Source organism: Misgurnus anguillicaudatus, chromosome 24 (genome assembly GCF_027580225.2).
Source record: "Misgurnus anguillicaudatus chromosome 24, ASM2758022v2, whole genome shotgun sequence".
NCBI classification, from domain to species: domain Eukaryota; kingdom Metazoa; phylum Chordata; class Actinopteri; order Cypriniformes; family Cobitidae; genus Misgurnus; species Misgurnus anguillicaudatus.
The window spans coordinates 12,678,888-12,700,176 of NC_073360.2; the positions used below are offsets into that span (position 1 = coordinate 12,678,888).

General features: G+C 39.3%; 1 protein-coding gene across 3 annotated transcripts in view; it reads right to left on the reverse strand.

Annotated features, from left to right (window-relative positions):
- dscaml1 (Down syndrome cell adhesion molecule like 1) overlaps positions 1–21,289 on the reverse strand; it is a 157,012-nt gene that overhangs the window by 11,448 nt on the left and 124,275 nt on the right. For 2 of the 3 annotated variants that reach the window (XM_055196019.2, XM_055196018.2), the window contains exons 18-27: positions 18,223–18,408; positions 16,976–17,131; positions 14,971–15,110; positions 10,583–10,736; positions 7,473–7,590; positions 6,767–6,930; positions 6,587–6,685; positions 2,857–3,045; positions 2,397–2,684; positions 1,999–2,154 (exon numbers count right to left, since the gene is read on the reverse strand). In XM_055196019.2, the coding sequence (XP_055051994.2) occupies positions 1,999–2,154; positions 2,397–2,684; positions 2,857–3,045; positions 6,587–6,685; positions 6,767–6,930; positions 7,473–7,590; positions 10,583–10,736; positions 14,971–15,110; positions 16,976–17,131; positions 18,223–18,408 (1,650 nt within the window). The remainder of the gene's footprint in view (positions 1–1,998; positions 2,155–2,396; positions 2,685–2,856; positions 3,046–6,586; positions 6,686–6,766; positions 6,931–7,472; positions 7,591–10,582; positions 10,737–14,970; positions 15,111–16,975; positions 17,132–18,222; positions 18,409–21,289) is intronic. The other variant, XM_055196020.2, reaches the window with a different exon arrangement.

Consider the following 21,289-nt stretch of genomic DNA (forward strand, 5'->3'; position numbering starts at 1 on the left):
ACACACCTATAGAAAATATACAATAAATAAAGCAATTATTAATTTTCTTAATGCATGATTGTTTTATCTTTACTTCTGTTTAAAACGTTATACATTTCGCAAAAGAGGATTTTCAGCACTTTTTCAGTTCGAACAGCAACTACAGGAGCTTGTTCAGTTTACTGCTCCAGTGTGCTTTTCCCAATGTGTAAATTGCATTATAAAAATCTTTCTCACCATCCTTGTATCGAATGCTTCGGGAGAAATGTCATGTTCGAAATTGGAATAAACTGAGGTCGTCAAGTGAGTAAAACATTTTGCATCAACTTGATTTAAATTAAGGAATTTTCTTTGAAAAAGAACAGAAAGAAGCTCTTTTAGTGGTGAGTTGTATTTAATAAATGTTATTTTCTGATTTGTAAGATTATAACTTGATACTATTGTTTAATTTAATTACATAATTTAATTACATACATTAATGTCAAGTGAGTATGACATTTTGCGTCAACTTGATTTTGATGATTTAGTCGAGGAATTCTCTTTAAAGAAGAGCAGAAAGAAGCACTTTTAGTTGCTTAATAAATGTTATTTTCTGTGCTGTTCTGATTGTAAAATTATTACTTGATAATATTGTTTAATTTGTTTAAATAATTTTAGCCTACATTTGCGTCAACTTGATTTTAATAATTTAATTGAGGAATTATATTTAAAGAAGAACAGACAGAAGCACTTTTAGTTGTGAGTTGCATTTAATAAATGTTATTTTCTGGGCTGTTTCTGATTGTAAAATTATTACTTGATATTATTGTTTAATTTATTTAAATAATTTCAGCCTACTTTTGCGTCAACTTGATTTTAATTATTTAATTGAGGAATTCGCTTTAAAGAAGAGCAAAAAGAAGCAATTTTTGTTGTAAGTTTTATTAAATAAATGTTATTTTCTGTGCTATTTCTGATTGTAAAATTATTACTTGATAATATTGTTTAATTTGTTTAAATAATTTTAGCCTACTTTTGCGTCAACTTGATTTTAATAATTTAATTGAGGAATTATATTTAAAGAAGAACAGACAGAAGCACTTTTAGTTGTGAGTTGCATTTAATAAATGTTATTTTCTGGGCTGTTTTTGATTGTAAAATTCTTACTTGATAATATTGTTTAATTTATTTGAATAATTTCAGCCTACTTTGCGTCAACTTGATTTTAATGATTTAATTGAGGAATTCTCTTTAAAGAAGAGCAGAAAGATAGCCTGGGTGCCAGCCCATCTTAGCCCCGCCCACAAGATTTTGTAAACGGGAAGATGGATCTGGGGTTTCTGCGTTGAGGAGCTACTATTTTAGGACAAATGCTGGTCGAATCAATCAAATTGTCAGGGCGGGCTTTATACGATGATGGACAGATAATCAACAGTAACGTAATGAACCACGTCACCAAAGAGCGCGTGTGTTGAATGGCTGCCGCTGTAGAGTTCAGATGTGTGGATTCTGACATTGAGTCTGTACTAAAAGATATCGACAGAGCATTGATTTAAAAAGAGGAACAGAGAAACGCGAGCAGGGCATTTGTTGATGTCCTATTCGGCAAAAGTTGGTCGCAACTGAAATGGCTAACGTTATCACGGCGATGCAACTCAGCGTGCACGACGAGATGGATATAATTAGCGGTCGTTGCCAGCTTTATTTAGAGTCCAATTCGTTTGCATGGAGAGGGCGGGTTTTATGACTTGTACTGCAGCCAGCCACCAGGGGGGCGATCAAAGAGAGGCTTCACTTTTCAAGACATATGATGCACACCCGACCCCTAAGCAAATGTCTGGCTCCACCCCTAATTGTGTTTATTTAAATATGGTTTATTGAAGTGTCATCAGGTCATTTAATGGCAAGTGAACTGGATTGCAGATTTATACCGACAAAGATGCAGTATATAAAACTAGCATATTTGTTGAGTGAATTTGCCCAATGTGATTATGAAATATTTAGCTCCAGTTTTGATGTATTTCCTGCATTCTTACTCACCTCTTAATCTCTTAAGTCTCTTTTCTTTGCGTTTCTTGCGGATAATGAAGAGTAAAGCCATGCCTAGAGTCACCAGTATGACAGGGCAGCCGATAGAGAAAAGTTTTTTAACATCGTCTCCTTCACCTCTTGCTGATTTAATGGGAGGTATAGTGCCTGTGAATGAGAGGAAAGATATGAACCCTGTGTCCCAATTCACCTACTATACTCTAAAAGTATGTACTGTTTTTGTTATGGAAAAATATAGACATTTGAGTGCATTAACAGAGAAAATCTTATTTTTAGTACTGTTTTAGTAAAGTTTGACTTAATTTTCCAAACACCTGATTGCATGGCATTTCAACCAATCACCTCCCAGTACATGCAAAAATTAAGAGATTCTTGTTTTGTCAGCTTACTGCCATCGTAATCCAGCGTGGCAAACTGGGAGCTCTGGTTGCCGCAGCCGGCGCTGTTGCACGCCTTCATCTTCAGCTCGTACCAGGTGGCTTCCCGCAGCTCGGCCAGAAAGATGTCGGTTGAAGCGTTGGTGCGCACGCTCTGCCAGGCCCAGGTGCCTTTGGGACGAAAGTCGAGCAGGACGGCGGTGATAGGACATCCGCCGCTCGTCCAGCCCTGCAGGTTGAGGCGGGCGTGTGTGGAGTTGATGTGGGTAAAGAGAGGTTGGTCCTTATTGAACTGTGGCTCTAAAGAAAACCCAAAACAAGAGCACAGGTTTTCTTCATGTCATGCGTATGAATGCATCTTAGTATAAATGTCAATTTATAGATTTTATCTTTTCAGAGAGATGAGGATGCAAGAAACCATACTTTATACATAGACTAAGTTGCTGTAAAGATAAAGATATAGTCCACTGACCTCGGCCGTGAGTCTTTGCTTCAATGATCTCGCTGATGCGGCCGGCTCCCACGCTGTTTTTGGCTGCCAGTTTGACTTTGTACCATGTACCACAGCGCAGGTTGTCTAACTTAAAGGATCTTTCGCTGGAACTAATAAAAACATCTTTCCATTCCTCAGTGTTATCCACTGAATACTGCAGCACGAAACCTGAAGACACACAGAATATGTGACAGTTGTTTATAATGTATAATGTCGTATAAGGTAGAATGCTTTGAAGGATTCAGAATAACATTTTACCATACTACCACCATGCTGTTTTTTACAGTATTTATGGCATATAGTATTTTAATCCCATTCATACCCTATTAGAAAAAGATACAACACCTTTTCAGAAAGTACACTTTTGTGGGTTCATATTGGTACACATTGGAAATAGGTACATTCCTCAAAGGTACATGTCTGTACTAAAATGGTATATATTAGGTCCTTGAACAACTTTTGCACCCTTTTCTGAGAGTTTACCAGAATGTGTACTGAATTGAATAATGTATCACAAAATGTTATATTACAACAAATAATGAATCAGACGTAACAGCAATAAGAATTTAACATCTACTATAAAAGACTGTACTTTACAAACCCATTTACTGCATAAAATGTATAAATACACAGTATCACTTTACTTGAAGGGGTGTTCATAAGACTGACATGACATAATCACGACATGTCACGTGTCATGAACATTAAGGAGATTTTATGCACATTTATGCCAACTGTTATTCAGTATCATTTGTACAATTATGTCATTTTTTAATGCAAATATGACATTGTTTGGACAAAAACCAATATATCATAACGTGTAATAAATCTGTCATAAATATGACATAGCAGAATAATTATGAAACTTAAGAAACTACCTAGCTTTATGGGTTAACATTACATATCATAAAATATAATGTTTTCAAATAAAATTTTAATTAGTATAATTATTTTTATTAAATTACTGATTTTAAACAAATGGAGGAAAATTAAAAAAAAAAACATTATGAACTTAAGAATATTTATGATGTTGTTATAAAACAATTTTAAAGAGTATTAACACTTAATGACATTAAAATGACAAATTATATTTGTACCACTGTAGTTGAAGTCAAAATAAAATATTTATGACGCTGTTATAAAACTATTTGATAGAGTATTAACACTTAATTACAAATTCAATTTGTATCACTGGTAAAAAGTGGTCAGTTATGTCGTCTTGGTAATGATAAGTTGTCATACGGACTACCGGCACATCCGGGAACTTGACTGTAAATTTCGTCACCGCCCCTTTTTGGGGGATAAAAGGCAGACCTTCCATTGACTTCCATTCAAAATAGCGGAACAAAGCAACGTTTTTACACAGCCGGCAGGCGTAAATAACTTATGAAATCACTCAGATTAAACATGTCAAAGTATTTATCTGTCCACCCTGCCTGCCATACAGCGCGAAAGATACATAAACACATTAAATTTGGTCAATATAAAAACATGTCCCTTTCATTCTCACAGCGTCAAATTTGTGTAACAACGCCATCCAGTGATTGCTGGAAATATCGCTAAGCCAGTTAGTTGTATGACTCGACGGAAAAGTGCACTCAGTACTCTAAATATAAAGACATAATAAATAAATACGAAGTAACTTTCAAATACGAAGTAAAATCATTCACTTGCTTCCCTGTTGACTCGATGAGGTACGAGTAAATGTCCGGGTAAGACACCTCTGGCCAATAGGGAGCGTTGTTGCACGGGTTTGACGCTGGGAGAATGAAGGAGACATGTTTTTATATAGTGACCAAATTAAATGTGTTAATGTATCTTTCGTGCTCTATGGCGGGCAGGGTGGACAGATAGTTACTCAACGTGTTTGATCTGAGTGATTTCGTGGGTTGTTTACGCATGCCGGCTGTGTACAGGGGTTGCTTTTTTTCCGCTTTTTTGAATGGAAGTCAATGGAAGGTCTAGTCTGATTTCCCCCAAAAGTGGGCGTGAACCTGTTCAGGAACATTCTATGACGTTGCGCCGGTTGAGCGTATGACAAGTAATTTTTTATTAATGTCAAGTTGTCACAACAAAAACATCTCAAACAATATCATCTTTGCATTAAAAATGACATAACTGAATGAATGGCACATAAACTTCTATAAAATCTCCAAATACACAATTTTTAAAACTGTTCACCTGACTGAAATGTTTCTCATGATCTTAAAGGCCTTACGATTTAAAGCAGTGGTTTTCAAACTGGGGGCCGCGAGATGGTGCCAGGGGGGCCTCAGTTTTATGACATTTTATGAAATACATCAATTTATTATGAATCCTGTGTAGTTAAACCTAAAAAAATAAAAATAAAGCTACTAACCAAAAGCGCTATTTTTTGTATAATTTAACAAACTTTTTTATTAAAATGTTGAGTTTTAGAACAGTTTTTTGTCACAAATTTTCTTTTGGGCTCCGCGAAGTAATGCACCGTACACAAGGGGGGCCGCACGCTGAAAAAGTTTGGGAACCACTGATTTAAAGGATCCGTACACTTAAAAGTTTGCAGTTAGTTTGGTGGACAAAATTATGCTAACACATTATTTTCCTTGATCATAAAACATTCGTTTTATTGAAAAATAGAACAAAGCAAACAATTAAAGCTCACACTTTCAGAAAATGTACAAAAGATGTCACTGGGGTGGTACGTTTTCAAAAATTGGTACCTACATATCTGTACCAAAATGGTACCTTTTAAAAGTTTCTGTTCCAGTGACAACTTTTGAACCTTTTTTCTAATAGTGCAAAATGGATGTGAACTCCTTCAATACTGTTTAAAAAGCATCATCTGTTTAAAAACCTTATGATTAAATGACAAGAGAACATTTTAACGAACTCTATTTAAAGGATGACAAGACTGAAGATGATAAAACATTACAGTTTTGATTTATTTAGTATATTTTTTAACTACAAGACAATTTTCTACTGTTAAATTCATATTATTTTATAACTTTGACGAGTTTATTCAGGATTCCTTGAATCACCACTAGATGGTGCATCAACCCAACAATCTGTTCACAGAGTAACAATCTAAGATAAAGAGCCGATCTGATCCCTGTAAACCACCATTAGTTACTCACTGAAAGAAACAGAGATGCTGACTGCACACTTATGCAAATACAAGCACAATATGGCGTTACCCATCATTAAGATGGACCGGATTTGGTTTCTCACTTCGGCTGTGGCAGATGGTGAAATAAAGGCTGCCACATCAAAGAATTTACCCATTGAGTCCTCTTTATTCACCTCCCACCTTTATATACAAACACATACTGCAGATATCTAATAATTATACCTCATTTGCGGTCTGTTGATACTCTACATGTAAACATGTGAAACAGATTAAACACATGAGATTTGCAATAAAACAAACCTTAGAAAGAAAAAAACGAGACATTTTCATTTATTTTATGTTGCTCAGCACTGTAAAATTCATGGTTGTTGTTTATAAATTATAAAAATAGCTAATTCAACTTTTATTTTTACAATTTAGCATCTCCTCACTAGTCAAGAAAGTTGTAAATATAAGTTGATTGAAGTGCAACAAGGATTACACAATTGTCTTATTTAGGTACCAGCTTTGTCTTAGAAAGTTCTCCTAAACAATCGAGGTACTAAAGCGACCCCTCGCAACCTAACTCAAAGAGGAAAGTCGAGCGTTTGGTGCTTGTACCTCTGATAGAGCTTCCTCCGTTGTCTCCTGGTATCCAGGCCAGAGTAATAGAAGACGTTGATGTTGTGGACACTGTCAGACGAGGTTGATCTGGAGGCACTGCGATACACAACACAGTTTTGTCTCAGTTCATTGGTGAAAAGACAAGCATTGCTCTCTTGTACGCTGGTATTCGGTTACCTTGCACCAGCAGGTTTACGATGATTGTATCAAACCCCAGCGTGTTTGTGGCCGTGCAGGTGTAATACCCAGAATCCTCGGCTTTCACAGAGCGCAGCACCAGGGTACCGTTGGAAAGTATATTACGGTGACCATCCTGAGTGACCGGGATGGCAGTGTCCTCACTGTAAAAGACAGATCGTAAGGATCTTCTTATTGTCATTAACAAAACAGTGATATGATCAGTGGCGGCTCGTGACGGCTCATCCGAGGGGTGCAAATTCAAAATATGTGTTTGTTGCGTCATGTGAACCATGTGCATCACGTGTTTTGTCAAAATAAGTGCCTGCTGCACACGTGTCAAAACCGTTTATGATAAAAGATACGCTCACGTTCACAAAATACACGCAAGACACTCACTTAATACTAAACTCACGCATGAGATTATGCGAGTATCTAGCAATCACAAATGTCTCTTTTATCATAAACCCTTTACATGATACACATAGGATCACTCGACGCGCACATATTCTGAAATTACGAACCACAAACATAACGGTTACATACATGTTGTGACAAACTTTGCATCGTGCGCCCTCAAAAAAAAAAGTCATCGGACGCCACTGGATATGATTAATGATTATGGATTAATAAACTATGATGTGCTATAAGAATCTGTTTTAGAAAAAATACTCTCTCTAGTATCTGATAATAACTGATCTCAGACCTGTCTTTGGTCCATTTGATTGTGGGTGTCGGTTCTCCCACCGAGCTGCACGGCAGCCGGACTTCCTTCATCCATGGAGTGGTCACCGTTCCACCAAATGACAGGATTTTAGCGGGAGCTGAAAATGACAGATTACAGTCACTACACGTCCATCAGTACACATAGAAATACTGTGTGGGAATTCTGACTATTGATGTGATTATGAAGATGTGGGTATTTATGTGACCCTGTTCAGGTGAATCTAGTAATGAGATTGAGAGCGTCAAAGTTTGATTTCAATCTTAGACATGACCTTACTCAGTAAATATTAAAGATATGGGTTATAATGTCCTTTACATTATGTAGGATGAAAAATGACTTCAGCTGGGTTTTTACAGACATCACAAATCTTGTACTTCTCCAAAAGTGATGTTTTACTAATGGTGCAAATTTGACCTTTACCTCAAAAATGACCAATAAAATCTGACCCAGATATAAACTGACCCAGTACTTACAGTACACTGGACACACATACAATAAAACGAAATTGTATTTAAACTCATTTATATATGTGAAGAACACACAGATCGCTTCCTTTGCCTTCTGACCCGAGAAATATTGATTGAACTGCCCTCCTTCATTTTCTCTCTCTATTGTGTCTCATTGTCTCTTCTTCATTCCCCTCCACATAATAAACGTCCGGTTATCCCTCCATCCATCAGAAGAGTGGATAGATGGAGGTTAATGGGAGAAAAAGTGGAGATCGGAGAACCAGTGACAATGACCCTTAACATCCTGTATTCACACTCGGGTCCTCTGCCCTACCATGCAATTTTCCAGTTTCTACATAACCACTGGATAAACGCAACAAAATTGCAGCTAGAAAGCCTTCGACCTTGATCTCTGTTCAGGAACTGTTCAGTCAATTTTTCTGTTGTGAAACTGAATATAGTTTTTAGTGCACGAAGAAAAATGTAATGCATTCTGGGAGTACCCGTTGGATATCGCACAGGAAGATTTTTAGAAAAGAAAAAAAAATAAATTATTATATAAAATCTCTAAAAAACATACCTAGGCAAAATTCACTTGTTTACTTCAGGAAAAATGTGATTTATAGTGACAAGCTAAAAAGATTGCGTCTTTAATGCAATAGTATCGACCCGGACCGGCGGAGGTGCAACACAGGCGCTCATAGGTTTTACTCACTTAACACTACAAAGACAATTCACCTATCAAAATAAACCAAATAACATGTAGATTAAAGGTGTATCAATGCACACCTCCCACAAGTACTGTGTAGTCCTGTGTATACTATGGCACGCAAAGTTTTTTTATACAAAATTATAATAAGATCGCCGATCATATGAGAACAACGAGTCTAACTGAGTAGCTGCTCACTTCAATAATAAACATGATGGCCTTAATCTGATCAATTCTAGTGATGTCAGTGCCCTAAGCAATGTTATAATGGACTATTTCACATCTAGAGATGAAGGATCAGATGATAAAGACATTTAATGAAGAGGAGGAGTCTCAATGAAGGTACCATAGTCATGCTATTGTCACGGGGCAACCTGCGCTGAGCTTGCTTTGCTAAATGTAAGCTACGAAGTTAAATAATCGTGCCATGTAAACATACAAGGGGTGATCAAATATGGAGGACCACAAGAGTCATGCAAAATGTAATAAAGAACTTCAATATTTAATAACTACCTGAACATAAAAATAGCAATTAATAGATTTGTTTAAAAAATCATTAATTAATCTATAAATAAATAGAGAAAGTTACAAAAAAATCATTATGTAACATTTTATTAGCCAATAAAAAGTGAGATTATAAAAATAATGTAGAAATGAAATATTAATCCATTAATAAATAGTTCAAATTAATATATCAATTTACGTTTGACATTTCTGTTTTAATTTTCCAGATGGTTCTCCTTATTCTTTTCGCTATTTGATTTGCTTTTCGTTTTAGCCTCTCTATTCAGCTTTTCCGTGACTCTTTGGGTCCTCATCCGAGATCTATAAATCTGCGCATGACGTATGAATCAGAGCCAATCAACGAGCTTGTTACATCCCCCTGGCCATAGCTAATTTGTATTTCTCATTTGACCATTTGCAGGGACCCAAAGAGTCACGGAAAAGCCAAATAGAGAGGCCAAAACGAAAAGCAAATCGAATAGCGAAAAGAATAAGGATTTATATTAATGGATTAATATTTCATTTCTACGTTATTTTTATAATCTCACTATTTATTGGCTAATAAAATGTTACATAATGATTTTTTTTGTAACTTTGTCTATTTATTTATAGATTCATTAATGAATTTTTAAACAAATCTATTAATTGCTATTTTTATTGTCCATGTAGTTATTAAATATTGAAGTTCTTTATTACATTTTGCATGACTCTTGTGGTCCTCCATAATCAAAGGGTCAAAGATTATGCCTATGATAAACAACATAAAACTTCTCTAAAAGTAACAGTAAAATACAATAAAAGGGAATAGATAAGGTTCAGATAATAATAATAATAATAGCATAACAATGTGTTAATGTTACTTTTGTTGTTTAATTTTTATTTTATCCATAACATGTACTGTATAGTGGCTAAAATAAGTCTTTTACCACAGTAAAGTGACTTTTACTTGTAATACTTGACTGTTGTGCTTTCATTTTCATTGCCTCTCTTTAAACCCGCTATTCCCAAAATTCTGTTCCTGAAAATCACAACGATCAGCCGATTTCATATAGCCATAACTTTAGTTTTAGACAAGCTATGAAATAAACAAAAACAGATTTGGAAAGGTCTTGTATAGTTTGAAAACCTAAAATGAATAAAATTTTACCATGTGATGGGTTTTCCCAGATCACTTCACAAACATTTCGCTTATAAAGAGCTAAGATGCAAAACTCTAAGTGCATCTGACATGTTTTCTTGTAATATGTTTTCTCTTAATGGATTCTGAAAACAAACTGGTATTTTTGAATGGCATGAGGCCGGGATAATATTTTATGAATGTGCAATACATGCATTTGGTTAATTATCACGTTTTTTGAAGGTGGTGTTTATCGGCTTTTCCATTTGAGCTCCTCAAATGCTGACACTTAATCTTTTATTAAACTCACCTTTGCCAGCAGGCTCCACTGTGACCTTCTCGCTGATGTTTCCCCGTCCGGCAGTGGTGACAGCAGCCGCCCAGATCAGGTACTGCTGACCCCGGGTCAGGTGGGTGATTCGGTATATCAACAGCTCAGGGTTGGCTTCATATTCACTTGGTGCCTGAGATTATTGTAAAAGCATAAAATTACTAACTAATAGATACAGTGGAGTCGATAATAAAGGGACAGCACAGAATGTTTGCGCTCGCCAATAATGTTTATCTCTGTAGTGTGTTTGGCCTTACTTTTGACCCAGTAAAAATTGATTTTTAAGCTAAAACTAAAAGTTGATGACTTAGGGGCGGTTTCCCGGACAGGGATTAGACTAGTCCTAGACTAAAACATTTTTAAGAGCTGTCCAAACTTGAACTGACATATCTTAAAATACACCAGTGCCCTTTGTTTTGTCTCAAAATGCACACAGGTAATGTTTTTAGTAAGGCATGTTTGTTAAAACTAGTTATATTTCCTAATTAAACTAAGGCCTAGTCCTGGATTAAGCTAATCCCTGTCCGGGAAACCGCCAATTAGTGTTTATGTGGGCTTTAATCTGGGTACTACAAAGGCAGGATCACAGTAATGGTGTAAGAAACTGATTATTGTAACACAATTTACCCTTAACTCATGACGTTTGCTAAATAAGACGCTACAGGATTTCAGTTGTATCCCCTGAGAGTGAGACAGATAAAGAGAGATCCAGGAAGCTTTATAGAAGTATATGAGGAGGTAAAAAGACAATGGCCCCAGACACAAGAGATCAGTCAGCGCCTCATATAATACTAACAATAGAGACGACTAATGAGAGATATCTGCTGTTCACCTCATTGTACGTGAAACACACACACACACACACACACACACTACCATTACTATTAAATTCACCTTGAACTGCAATGCACGACAAAAGCATAAAACTGTTATGTATACACAAACACTCATAAATGACGTCTGCCTGCTGTCCAAACACGTTTGATGTGGTGAAAGCCCACGGACAAACACACATTGACCCACTGTACATCATCGTACCCTTTGGCACTGACACAAACGCATCCGCTTAAATACGTCCCTCACATACACACAAACACTGCTGTCTGATTCGAGATGAGCTGTTTTCCATCAAGGTTTTGGCTTCGGTTGTGTGGGCTAATGCGTTTTGGATAAACAAATTTTCATACTCGATTCATCATCACTACCCTTGAGAGAAACCTGCCTCTCTTCATCTCACTAGATGTGTTTCAAATCCTAGTGAGCTGCCATGTTGTCTACCACCTACATACTGTAGTCTGCCTCCTAACTACAAGTATAGGCCCACATGTAATGAAGACAACAGGAGGCTCAGCCTGTCATTCCTGACTTGCCTTTAATAAAATTCACATCATCCACATCTTTCTTGTTTATTTGTTTTTGTTTTCATTAAATCGTTTGATTGTGGTATCAGTTGCCAGTAAACCGCGAAGTATAGTACATTTTTTTTCTACACGTTTGTGGATGGTCGAATGCACAGCCTTGGAAAGCATCGATTATGTGACTCGTACGTGTACACAGACGTTCGACGCATGCACATTGCGACAAAATGCAATGCATCTCCTCGGCTACATACTAGATTCTTCTCTACATGCATGCGCAACCAACACGAAAAATCAAGCAGTGCATCATGAGCACTGTACATGGACCCTTGTGTACATGTAAAAAATGTACTATAATCTCAGTTTAACTGTAATGAAATACATTTTATTTTTCCAAAATTTTCCCCTAAAACTAATGATAAACATATGCAAAAATGACAGATTTTCGACCCAGTGTAAACCAAAGCATTTAAACGCGGCTAAAAAATGGTTAAAAACTGTGGGGGCTTCCCACGGTTTAATCAGCTGCAGCTCTTTGGCTGCTATAATACTTCTGTTTTGTTTATCAGTCGTTGTACGATGCGCTGGTTGGTCGGTGTGATATTTGTCCAGCCACTTTTTCACTGTGATTGGACGGCTGAGAAAAAAATTACATTGACAAACTTGCTTCACCAAGTTAAAAATTTTCCAACTCTTGGTGCAGACGAAAATGGCGAGCACTGGCACCGACCACGAACCCCCCCAAAAAATGGGGAGCACTGGTGCTGAGCACAGACAAAAATGCCGAGCACTAGCGCCGAGCACGAACGAAAATGGCGAGCACTGGCGCTGGGCACAGACAAAAATGGCAAGCACTGGAGTCCAGCACGGACGAAAATGATGAGCACTGGCGGCGCACATGAAAAAAGGCGAGCAATGGCACCAAGTAGGACAAAAATTGCAAGTACTGGCGCTGAGCACAGACAAAAATGCGAGCACTGACGGCGAGCCATAAAAAAAAGGCAAGCAAGGGAGCCGAGCACGGACAAAAATGGCAAGCACTGGCGCTGAGCACAGACAAAAATGGCGAGCACTGACGGCGAGCCATAAAAAAAGGCAAGCAATGGTGCCGAGCATGGACAAAAATGGCAAGGACTGACGCTGAGCATGAAAAAAAGGCGAGCAATGGCGCAGAGCACGGGCAAAAATGGCAAGCACTGGCGCAAAGCATGGACGAAAATGGTGAGCACTGGCAGTGAACATGAAAAAATAAAAAGGCGAGCACTGGTGCCGAGCACGGACAAAAATGGTGAGCACTGGCGCCGAGCATGAAAAAATGTGAGCAATGGCACAGAGCAAGGACAAAAATGGCGAGCACTGGCGCCGAGCATGAAAAAAAGGCAAGCAATGGTGCCGAGCACGGACAAAAATGGCAAGGACTGACACCGAGCATGAAAAAAAGGCGAGCAATGGTGCCGAGCACGGACAAAAATGGCAAGGACTGACACCGAGCATGAAAAAAAGGCGAGCAATGGCGCAGAGCATGGACAAAAATGGCAAGCACTGGCGCAAAGCATGGACGAAAATGGTGAGCACTGGCAGCGAGCATGAAAAAATAAAAAGGCGAGCACTGGCGCAGAGCATGGACAAAAATGGCAAGCACTGGCGCAAAGCATGGACAAAAATGGTGAGCACTGGCGCCGAGCATGAAAAAAAGGTGAGCAATGGCGCAGAGCACGGACAAAAATGACAAGCACTGGTGCCGAAACATAGGCAGTCACAGGTAAAAAACACTTTGGTGGACACAGGGCTTAAATAACACTTCTCACTTGTAAGATACTAAGACAATGGCTAAGACAATGACAATACAAGTATATTAAACTAGTCTTCTTTTGTAACGCTGTTTACATTCTCTCTTTTTAATGCATCCCTTTTCAATTCCAATGATTCCCGGGATTGACTTATTCACCAGAGACAGATGAAAATCTGCCTCGAAAACAGGCAAAATGAAGTATCAAGGCAGCTGCGCACCATTTGTAATAGCCTTCACATGTAAAGCGTGTTAAAGATAGGTAGGAAGCTCCCAAGCTTTTGAAACAACTCACGATTTTAATCTATGCTGCCTTCCCTCATTCATTTTGATTCATCTTTTCCCTTCACGTTCTCTCTCTCTTTCTCTCTTTCTCCCTCTCTCAGCGTGAATCAGGTAAGGGTGGTGCGGGCGAGGGGGTGGAGCACTGTAACGGATATTAAAATATTCCTTCGGTGTGGAGATAGCGGTGATCCGGGGAGCGATAGAGGGAGATAATGAAAAGAGGAACAAAAGTACTCCCCACACGCTGAGCCTGACCCCCCACGCCCCCCCATTCTACTCTCACACTCATTTACATAGTAATCACCCCTTGCTCCGAGAGAGAGAGAGAGAGATAGAGAGAGTGATTTGTGAATGAGCGAAAGAGAGAGAGAGTGAGCATGTGTACAGCTGGACAGGTACATTAATTCAGTGTGAGAGTACACAAATTACGTGTGTGTGTGTGCGTGTTGTCAAGAAGGTGGTTATAAATGTGAGGCTGTGAGATGTGTGCGTGTGTGTTTGTGTGTGTGCTGTCAGCTTGTTTCCTGCCCTCCCTGATGAACAGATGAGGTTGTCTAGGCAACGTGATGAGACGCAGATATGCAAATGAGATGGGGAGGGTGAGCTTGCATGCACACACTGCAGTATGAGCCTCTCATTTACACACACACACATCTCGCTGATACTGCAGCACACACGCAGAGATTAAAAATACACTCGGCACAAACCCAGACACAAACAGACGATGAAATAACCGCACAATTTACGGAATTTAAAGAATCGAAAATTCGCATTCACCCATCTGTGTCATATAAAGTATCACACAAAAATTGTTAACGGCCAAAGGTATCAACAAACAAACGATAACATTGCGCCTTTTATTATGCAGAAATAAACTGAACAATGCCCATGCCAAAGTGGCATTTCAAACCCATTTCCCCCTTCTTATGCCTCACCGGTTGGCCTGATCCAGGGCTGGAACAGTAGATTGTGTATTTGCGGATGATACCATTGGGCTTGATGGGGGGAAGCCAAGATACCACCACACTGCTGGCAGAGGATGGCACCGCTTTGATGCCCGCTGGAGGACCGGGGTCTGAGAGAGAGAGAAAAATATGAAAGACACAAATCTGGATTAATAACAGGGTCATTGGCCATTTTTCACCTCTCCGTGATTACAAAGTTTGTGCAAAATTCATGTTTTAGTGTGTATTTTTGGCTTTTCTTATAGGATGGTCTAGGAAAACCGCTATTAAAGATGACCTTGCTGCATAACAGTTAAACCAGCCTTAAATGGACTGGTTTAAGATGGTCTAGCCAGTTTCTATCCATGTGTCCAAAATCACTCTTAAACCGGCGAAGTAGACCAGTGATGTGTCACTGATGCTGACCTTAAATTTATAATGAGCGCAAAGATAACATTATATACGTAAGTATGTCACCATCCTTAAAAGTTACTTTTCCACTGTGCTTGACACAATGCATTCTGGGATTGCCTTATCCATGAAAGATACATTATTTGATTTCAAGTGTGTATAGGATTGAGTCGACTGCATTTAAAGGTGAAATAGAATGATAAAACGGGGTATTTATCCTTGTTCTGTGATGTGACATGTAGACAAAATTTTTTTGTTTGGGTCTGTAATGCCTTAAAAGCGTCCTAAAAACCTCTCTCAGATAGCTCTATTAGGGTGGGGGAATTTAAACAAGTGGTTTTGCACCTATTTGGCTCCCCCTACTATCTTAACTTGCAATCTCATTACTGATTGGCTGACTTTGCTGCCACTCAAAAAATGTAGCCAATTATTTTAAAGTGGAGGGGCAGTTAGATGCCTGTGATGTCATAAGCATCAGTTTTTCAGATTGGGCCGTTTTCTGGCTGACATTTCTAAAAGAGGAATTTCTTTGAGACTGAGATGTTTAGCATGTTTAGCACTTTTTGTATGTTTGTGAATGCGGGTAGACTACCATTATTCAACAAAGACAAGGTAAAAATGGTTTTTCATTCTCTGTCCCCTTTAAGGACTGACCCCAAATCCAGTGCATCCTTTAAAACATCTCACTCATCCTAAAATAAATACCACACCACCGCTGTGTGTCTAGATTTGTTCATGGAGCATTTGGAGAAAAACATACAATTACCAGCCATTATTAGCATCTCAATCTACCCGTCGAACAACAAAAACTCAACTCAAGACACACAAAGAGTCACAAACACGATAACAATGTTTTAAAGACACCACATGTCTAATGATCTGAGAACTGTGTGTAAGTGTGTGAATTATAAGACCTTGGTCAAGCTGGCACCACACATACCTGTACACTACCTCATATACAGTAAAATTCAACTCCTTTACATCTTCACACCCCTTATTCCCTAAACCCTCCCCTTATACCCTCAAGTGAAAGGAGTAGAGAGATATCGTTGTAATCCTATCCCAACCAGTGTAAGTAGAAAATTAATGTCAGCTAATCCACCAAGAATAAATCCTCCTTGTGTTGGGTGGTAAGCTGGATGAGAGATCTGCTTTGAGACACATACACGATTTTACCCCCCTCTTCCGTATCTTAATTCTCATTATCTGTACTAATGGTATATCAGAGACCAAATGTCGCCACGGCGACCGCATCCAGCAATCCAGCATCCTCTAGATCTGGTCCATGCTGCACTTGCCTCCAGCTAATGTGGTTTTTGTGTGGCACCCCCATCCAGACACACACACACCCTTGAGCTTGAATAGGGCTGGGGGTAAAGGGGAAGTGGCTTGGACATAATGTGGCTGTGGATTTGAAAGGAACACGGGTTTTGTACTGTCTGGGTTGAAGAGTCACAATTATATGCCACAGATAAAAGACTTTGTAGCTCTTTAGCTTTCCAACATCGTGTGAGGTGCATATCTAGACAGCATTTTGCGGTAACATATAATACCAAATACTTATGTGTGTGCTATCAAAACTCACGGTCTTCTCGTGTCTGTATGTACAGGACGTTACTCCGGACTCCATCTCCTGCCTGGGTGTAGGCCAGAACCTGAACGCTGTAGTTGGTGAACTTCTCCAAACCCTTCAGCTCCACCTGCTCACGAGTGGTGGTGATGTTTTGCATCTCGCCCCATTCTGAGGCAGATCAAAAGAAAACGAAAGCACCGAATGAGTAATTACCCTCTTCTGCATGTGCAAATACACACTATTATTAGCAGTCTAATATGAACACATCACACAGGAAAACCATGTTTATACACAACATTTACAACAAAATACCATGGTATTACCGTGGTTTTTGGTATTAGACATTTTTTTGTGTGCAATGTTATGTTAATACTGTTATTGTTTGATATATATATTAAAGTGACGTACGTATGAAAGTACTACGGTATTACCATCTGACACCATCACTGTATGATGGTACTGCCACAATACTTTAAAGGCGGGGTGCACGATTTTTAAGAAACCGCTTTGGAAAAGGGAGTCGGGCCGAGTACCAAAACACACTTCAGAAGTAAGGAGGGCGTGTCTACTAACCAAAATCGATGCCTGGGTTGGGTATGTGTGGGGCGGGTCTATCAAAAGAAGGTCCAGATTCTATTGGGGTAGGGGCGTGATTGTTTAGGTGACCTCAAATATCAACATTGGCTTTCAGAGATCATGCACCCTGCCTATAAACACAATATGACACATCCACATTAATTCCCAAAATACCCATAAGTCTTATTTTTTTTTAAATTTAGGCTTCATAGACATTTTTGGCAAGATATAGACTTGAAGTGTGTCAATTTGGTAATGTTTATTAAAGTACTTGCTGCCACTTTACTATATTAAAGCCATTTCCCTAAATAATGTAAACATAGTTGCTCAACCAATGGTGGCAGTTTGGGACGGGACTATCCATACACTATCCATCCAAAAATGCGGTTATTTTTTTATTAACATCCAGTGTTGAGTCTAAGAGACGAACCCAACCCGTTTGGTTAAATGAACCCATAAAATGTTTATTTGTGACCCAACAATGGGTTAAAACAACCCAAATTAGGTTAATTTCTTTTCAATTACAAACTTTTGGTTTAGACATCACCACACACATACACCTGTCCACCCACAAATCCTCTGTGGTTCGGACTAGGATACAGATAGACAGGTAGACAGTAGGGGGCGCTCTAGAGGGACTCTAGGGAGCTATGAGGAGGGTAACAGTATTAACGTATAATTACTCTGGTTGAGCCCCAGTGTCTGGCCCCCACAGCACCCACCTCCATCGGGGTAGAGGGACCAGAACACCACACGGTAGCCCTTTAGAACCCCATTCAGGGTCATGCGCGGAGGCTCGGACCACGTGATCACCGCCTCGTCCGACGTCACCGTGATGGCCCGCACATTCTGGGGTGGCTGGCTGGGAACTGCGAGAGAAAACACCAGAAAAAAAATCACATGAAAGCAAAAAAGAAAAATAATTCAGGTGCCTGTGAAAACAAGATACAATAGGTGAAGTGGGAAGCAAAAATTGCAGTGAAAAGAGCACAATTACGGTGATATAGTAAAATGACAGTAATACACCGCAATCGGAGCACTTGCTATATAGTCCGAGAGCATCAACAACCTTGTAACTCAAAATGGACGGTATAATCGCATCTCAAAGCTGAAGAGAAGTCAAACGTTACAGTCATCTCCATTCCGAGCTGTTTCACCTACTGAACGCGTTCGATTTTTGCCGGATACGCCGCAAATGCTGTGGTGATGATGTGCCAAATTGCGTCCCTGAATAAATAATGGGACTATTGAGGGGGACACAGAGCCTGTCTGTGCAACTCGCTGGGAGGGAATAAAGCGTGTGCGGACGACAGGATGAAAAGAAGGATGAAGGAGAAATAAAACTGGCTCGGCTGTATGAGGGAGCAGCTGCAGCTGGCACCGAAAAAGAGCGAAGGAGGTGGTGAGGGGGGCTAAAGGAGAAAGGATGGTATTTGTTTGAAGAGGGCCGTAGGGTCCCTGGTGGACTACACTAAAACTGCCATTTAGGGCAGAACGGCTGATAGAGCACCCATGAGCACAACTTACAATGATCATTTAACCCCAGACCCAAAAGCCAGTTTCTTTCTCCATATTTATTTTTTGCATCTTTAAGAGCCTGAGGAGCTCAGATGCAAAAGCTGCTAAACACCACCTTTGTTAAAAACGTCTTTATACATTCATCAAATACTTTCGCTTCAAATCTGCTTAATGCTGGCATCAGGACATTCAGAAACACAGGATGCGCCTATTTTTATGTCTCCAGAGAAAGATAAAGACGATTCTGAAATAAACAGTCCCTCCAGAAAAATGCGATTATGCTATCGCATGATTCGATTCATAATCAGCCAAAGTCTGCATATTTATGCGGGGGCGCATTTTTTCAAATATGCCACATTTTCACCGCATAAATTGCAGATTTCTGCATGCAAAATATGCGGAGCTTGCATGATTTCATAATCCCCTCATTTTCGTAGCAAAAAGTCACATACACTCACCTAAAGGATTATTAGGAACACCATACTAATACTGTGTTTGACCCCCTTCGCCTTCAGAACTGCCTTAATTCTACGTGGCATTGATTCAACAAGGTGCTGAAAGCATTCTTTAGAAATGTTGGCCCATATTGATAGGATAGCATCTTGCAGTTGATGGAGATTTGTGGGATGCACATCCAGGGCACGAAGCTCCACCACATCCCAAAGATGCTCTATTGGGTTGAGATCTGGTGACTGTGGGGGTCATTTTGGTACAGTGAACTCATTGTCATGTTCAAGAAATCAATTTGAAATTATTCGAGCTTTGTGACATTATCCTGCTGGAAGTAGCCATCAGAGGATGGGTACATGGTGGTCATAAAGGGATGGACATGGTCAGAAACAATGCTCAGGTAGGCCGTGGCATTTAAACAATGCCCAGTTGGCACTAAGGGGCCTAAAGTGTGCCAAGAAAACATCCCCCACACTATTACACCACCACCAGCAGCCTGCACAGTGGTAACAAAAATCAAGACTTATCAGACCAGGCAACATTTTTCACATCTTCAACTGTCCAATTTTAGTGAGCTCGTGCAAATTGTATAATTTTTTCCCCTATTTGTAGTGGAGATGAGTGGTACCCGGTGGGGTCTTCTGCTGTTGTAGCCCATCTGCCTCAAAGTTGTGCGTGTTGTGGCTTCACAAATGCTTTGCTGCAAACCTCGGTTGTAACAAGTGGTTATTTCAGTCAAAGTTGCTCTTCTATCAGCTTGAATCGGTCGGCCCATTCACCTCTGACCTCTAGCATTAACAAGGCATTTTCGCCCACAGGTCTGCCGCACACTGGATGTTTTTCCCTTTTCACACCATTCTTTGTAAACCCTAGAAATGGTTGTGCATGAAAATCCCCGTAACTGAGCAGACTGTAAAATATTCAGACCGGCCCGTCTGGCACCAACAACCACCCAACGCTCAAAATTGCTTAAATCACCTTTCTTTCCCATTCTGACTTTCAGTTTGGAGTTCTTGACCAGGACCACACCCCTTAATGCATTGAAGCAACTGCCATGTGATTGGTTGATTAGATAATTGCATTAATGAGTAATTGAACAGGTGTTCCTAATAATCCTTTAGGTGAGTGTATATCTTAGCGGAAAGTTAAAAAAAGTTGCATTTACTTCACAGAAGCGCAGCCATGTCCCCTGTTGCCATGGGAACGTTATGAAGTGACGTAATTACGTGACGTGCACATAATTGAAAAGCTGCAAGTTCACGCAGTCTTTGCAATTTTTGCAAGTTTCCCAAAATTCCATCGCATTTTTTAAAGAAAACGTGCCGCAAGATCAAGGATTTTTGCCCGCAACAATCACAAAAGAAGGACTGAATAAAGCAATCACAAACTTTCCTGAGCTATTTGGGGAAAACTGGATCAGGCTCAACAAGACTGTTGAGTCAAAAACATGGTCACCAAGGGTGGGTGCTGCTGGGTAAATGCTAAGTTAATTTATTTTACATGATTTCCAGCTGGTCGAGACTTGCCATTTATGGTCATTAGCTGGTCAATTCTAATTTAGTTAGCTGGACTACAGTCTGCAGGACCTGGTAACAACATAAAACCATCTTGACCAAGCTAAAAAAAAATCCAGTATAGACCAGAAAATGTACAATTGTACAAGGTTGACTTGCCTGATATCACAAGAATTCATTACTGTATAATCTATTTATAAACAACATTTCAGCTTCTATGGCTATATTTATTGTGGAAACCAGTTAACCTAAGAAGCACATATCCAAC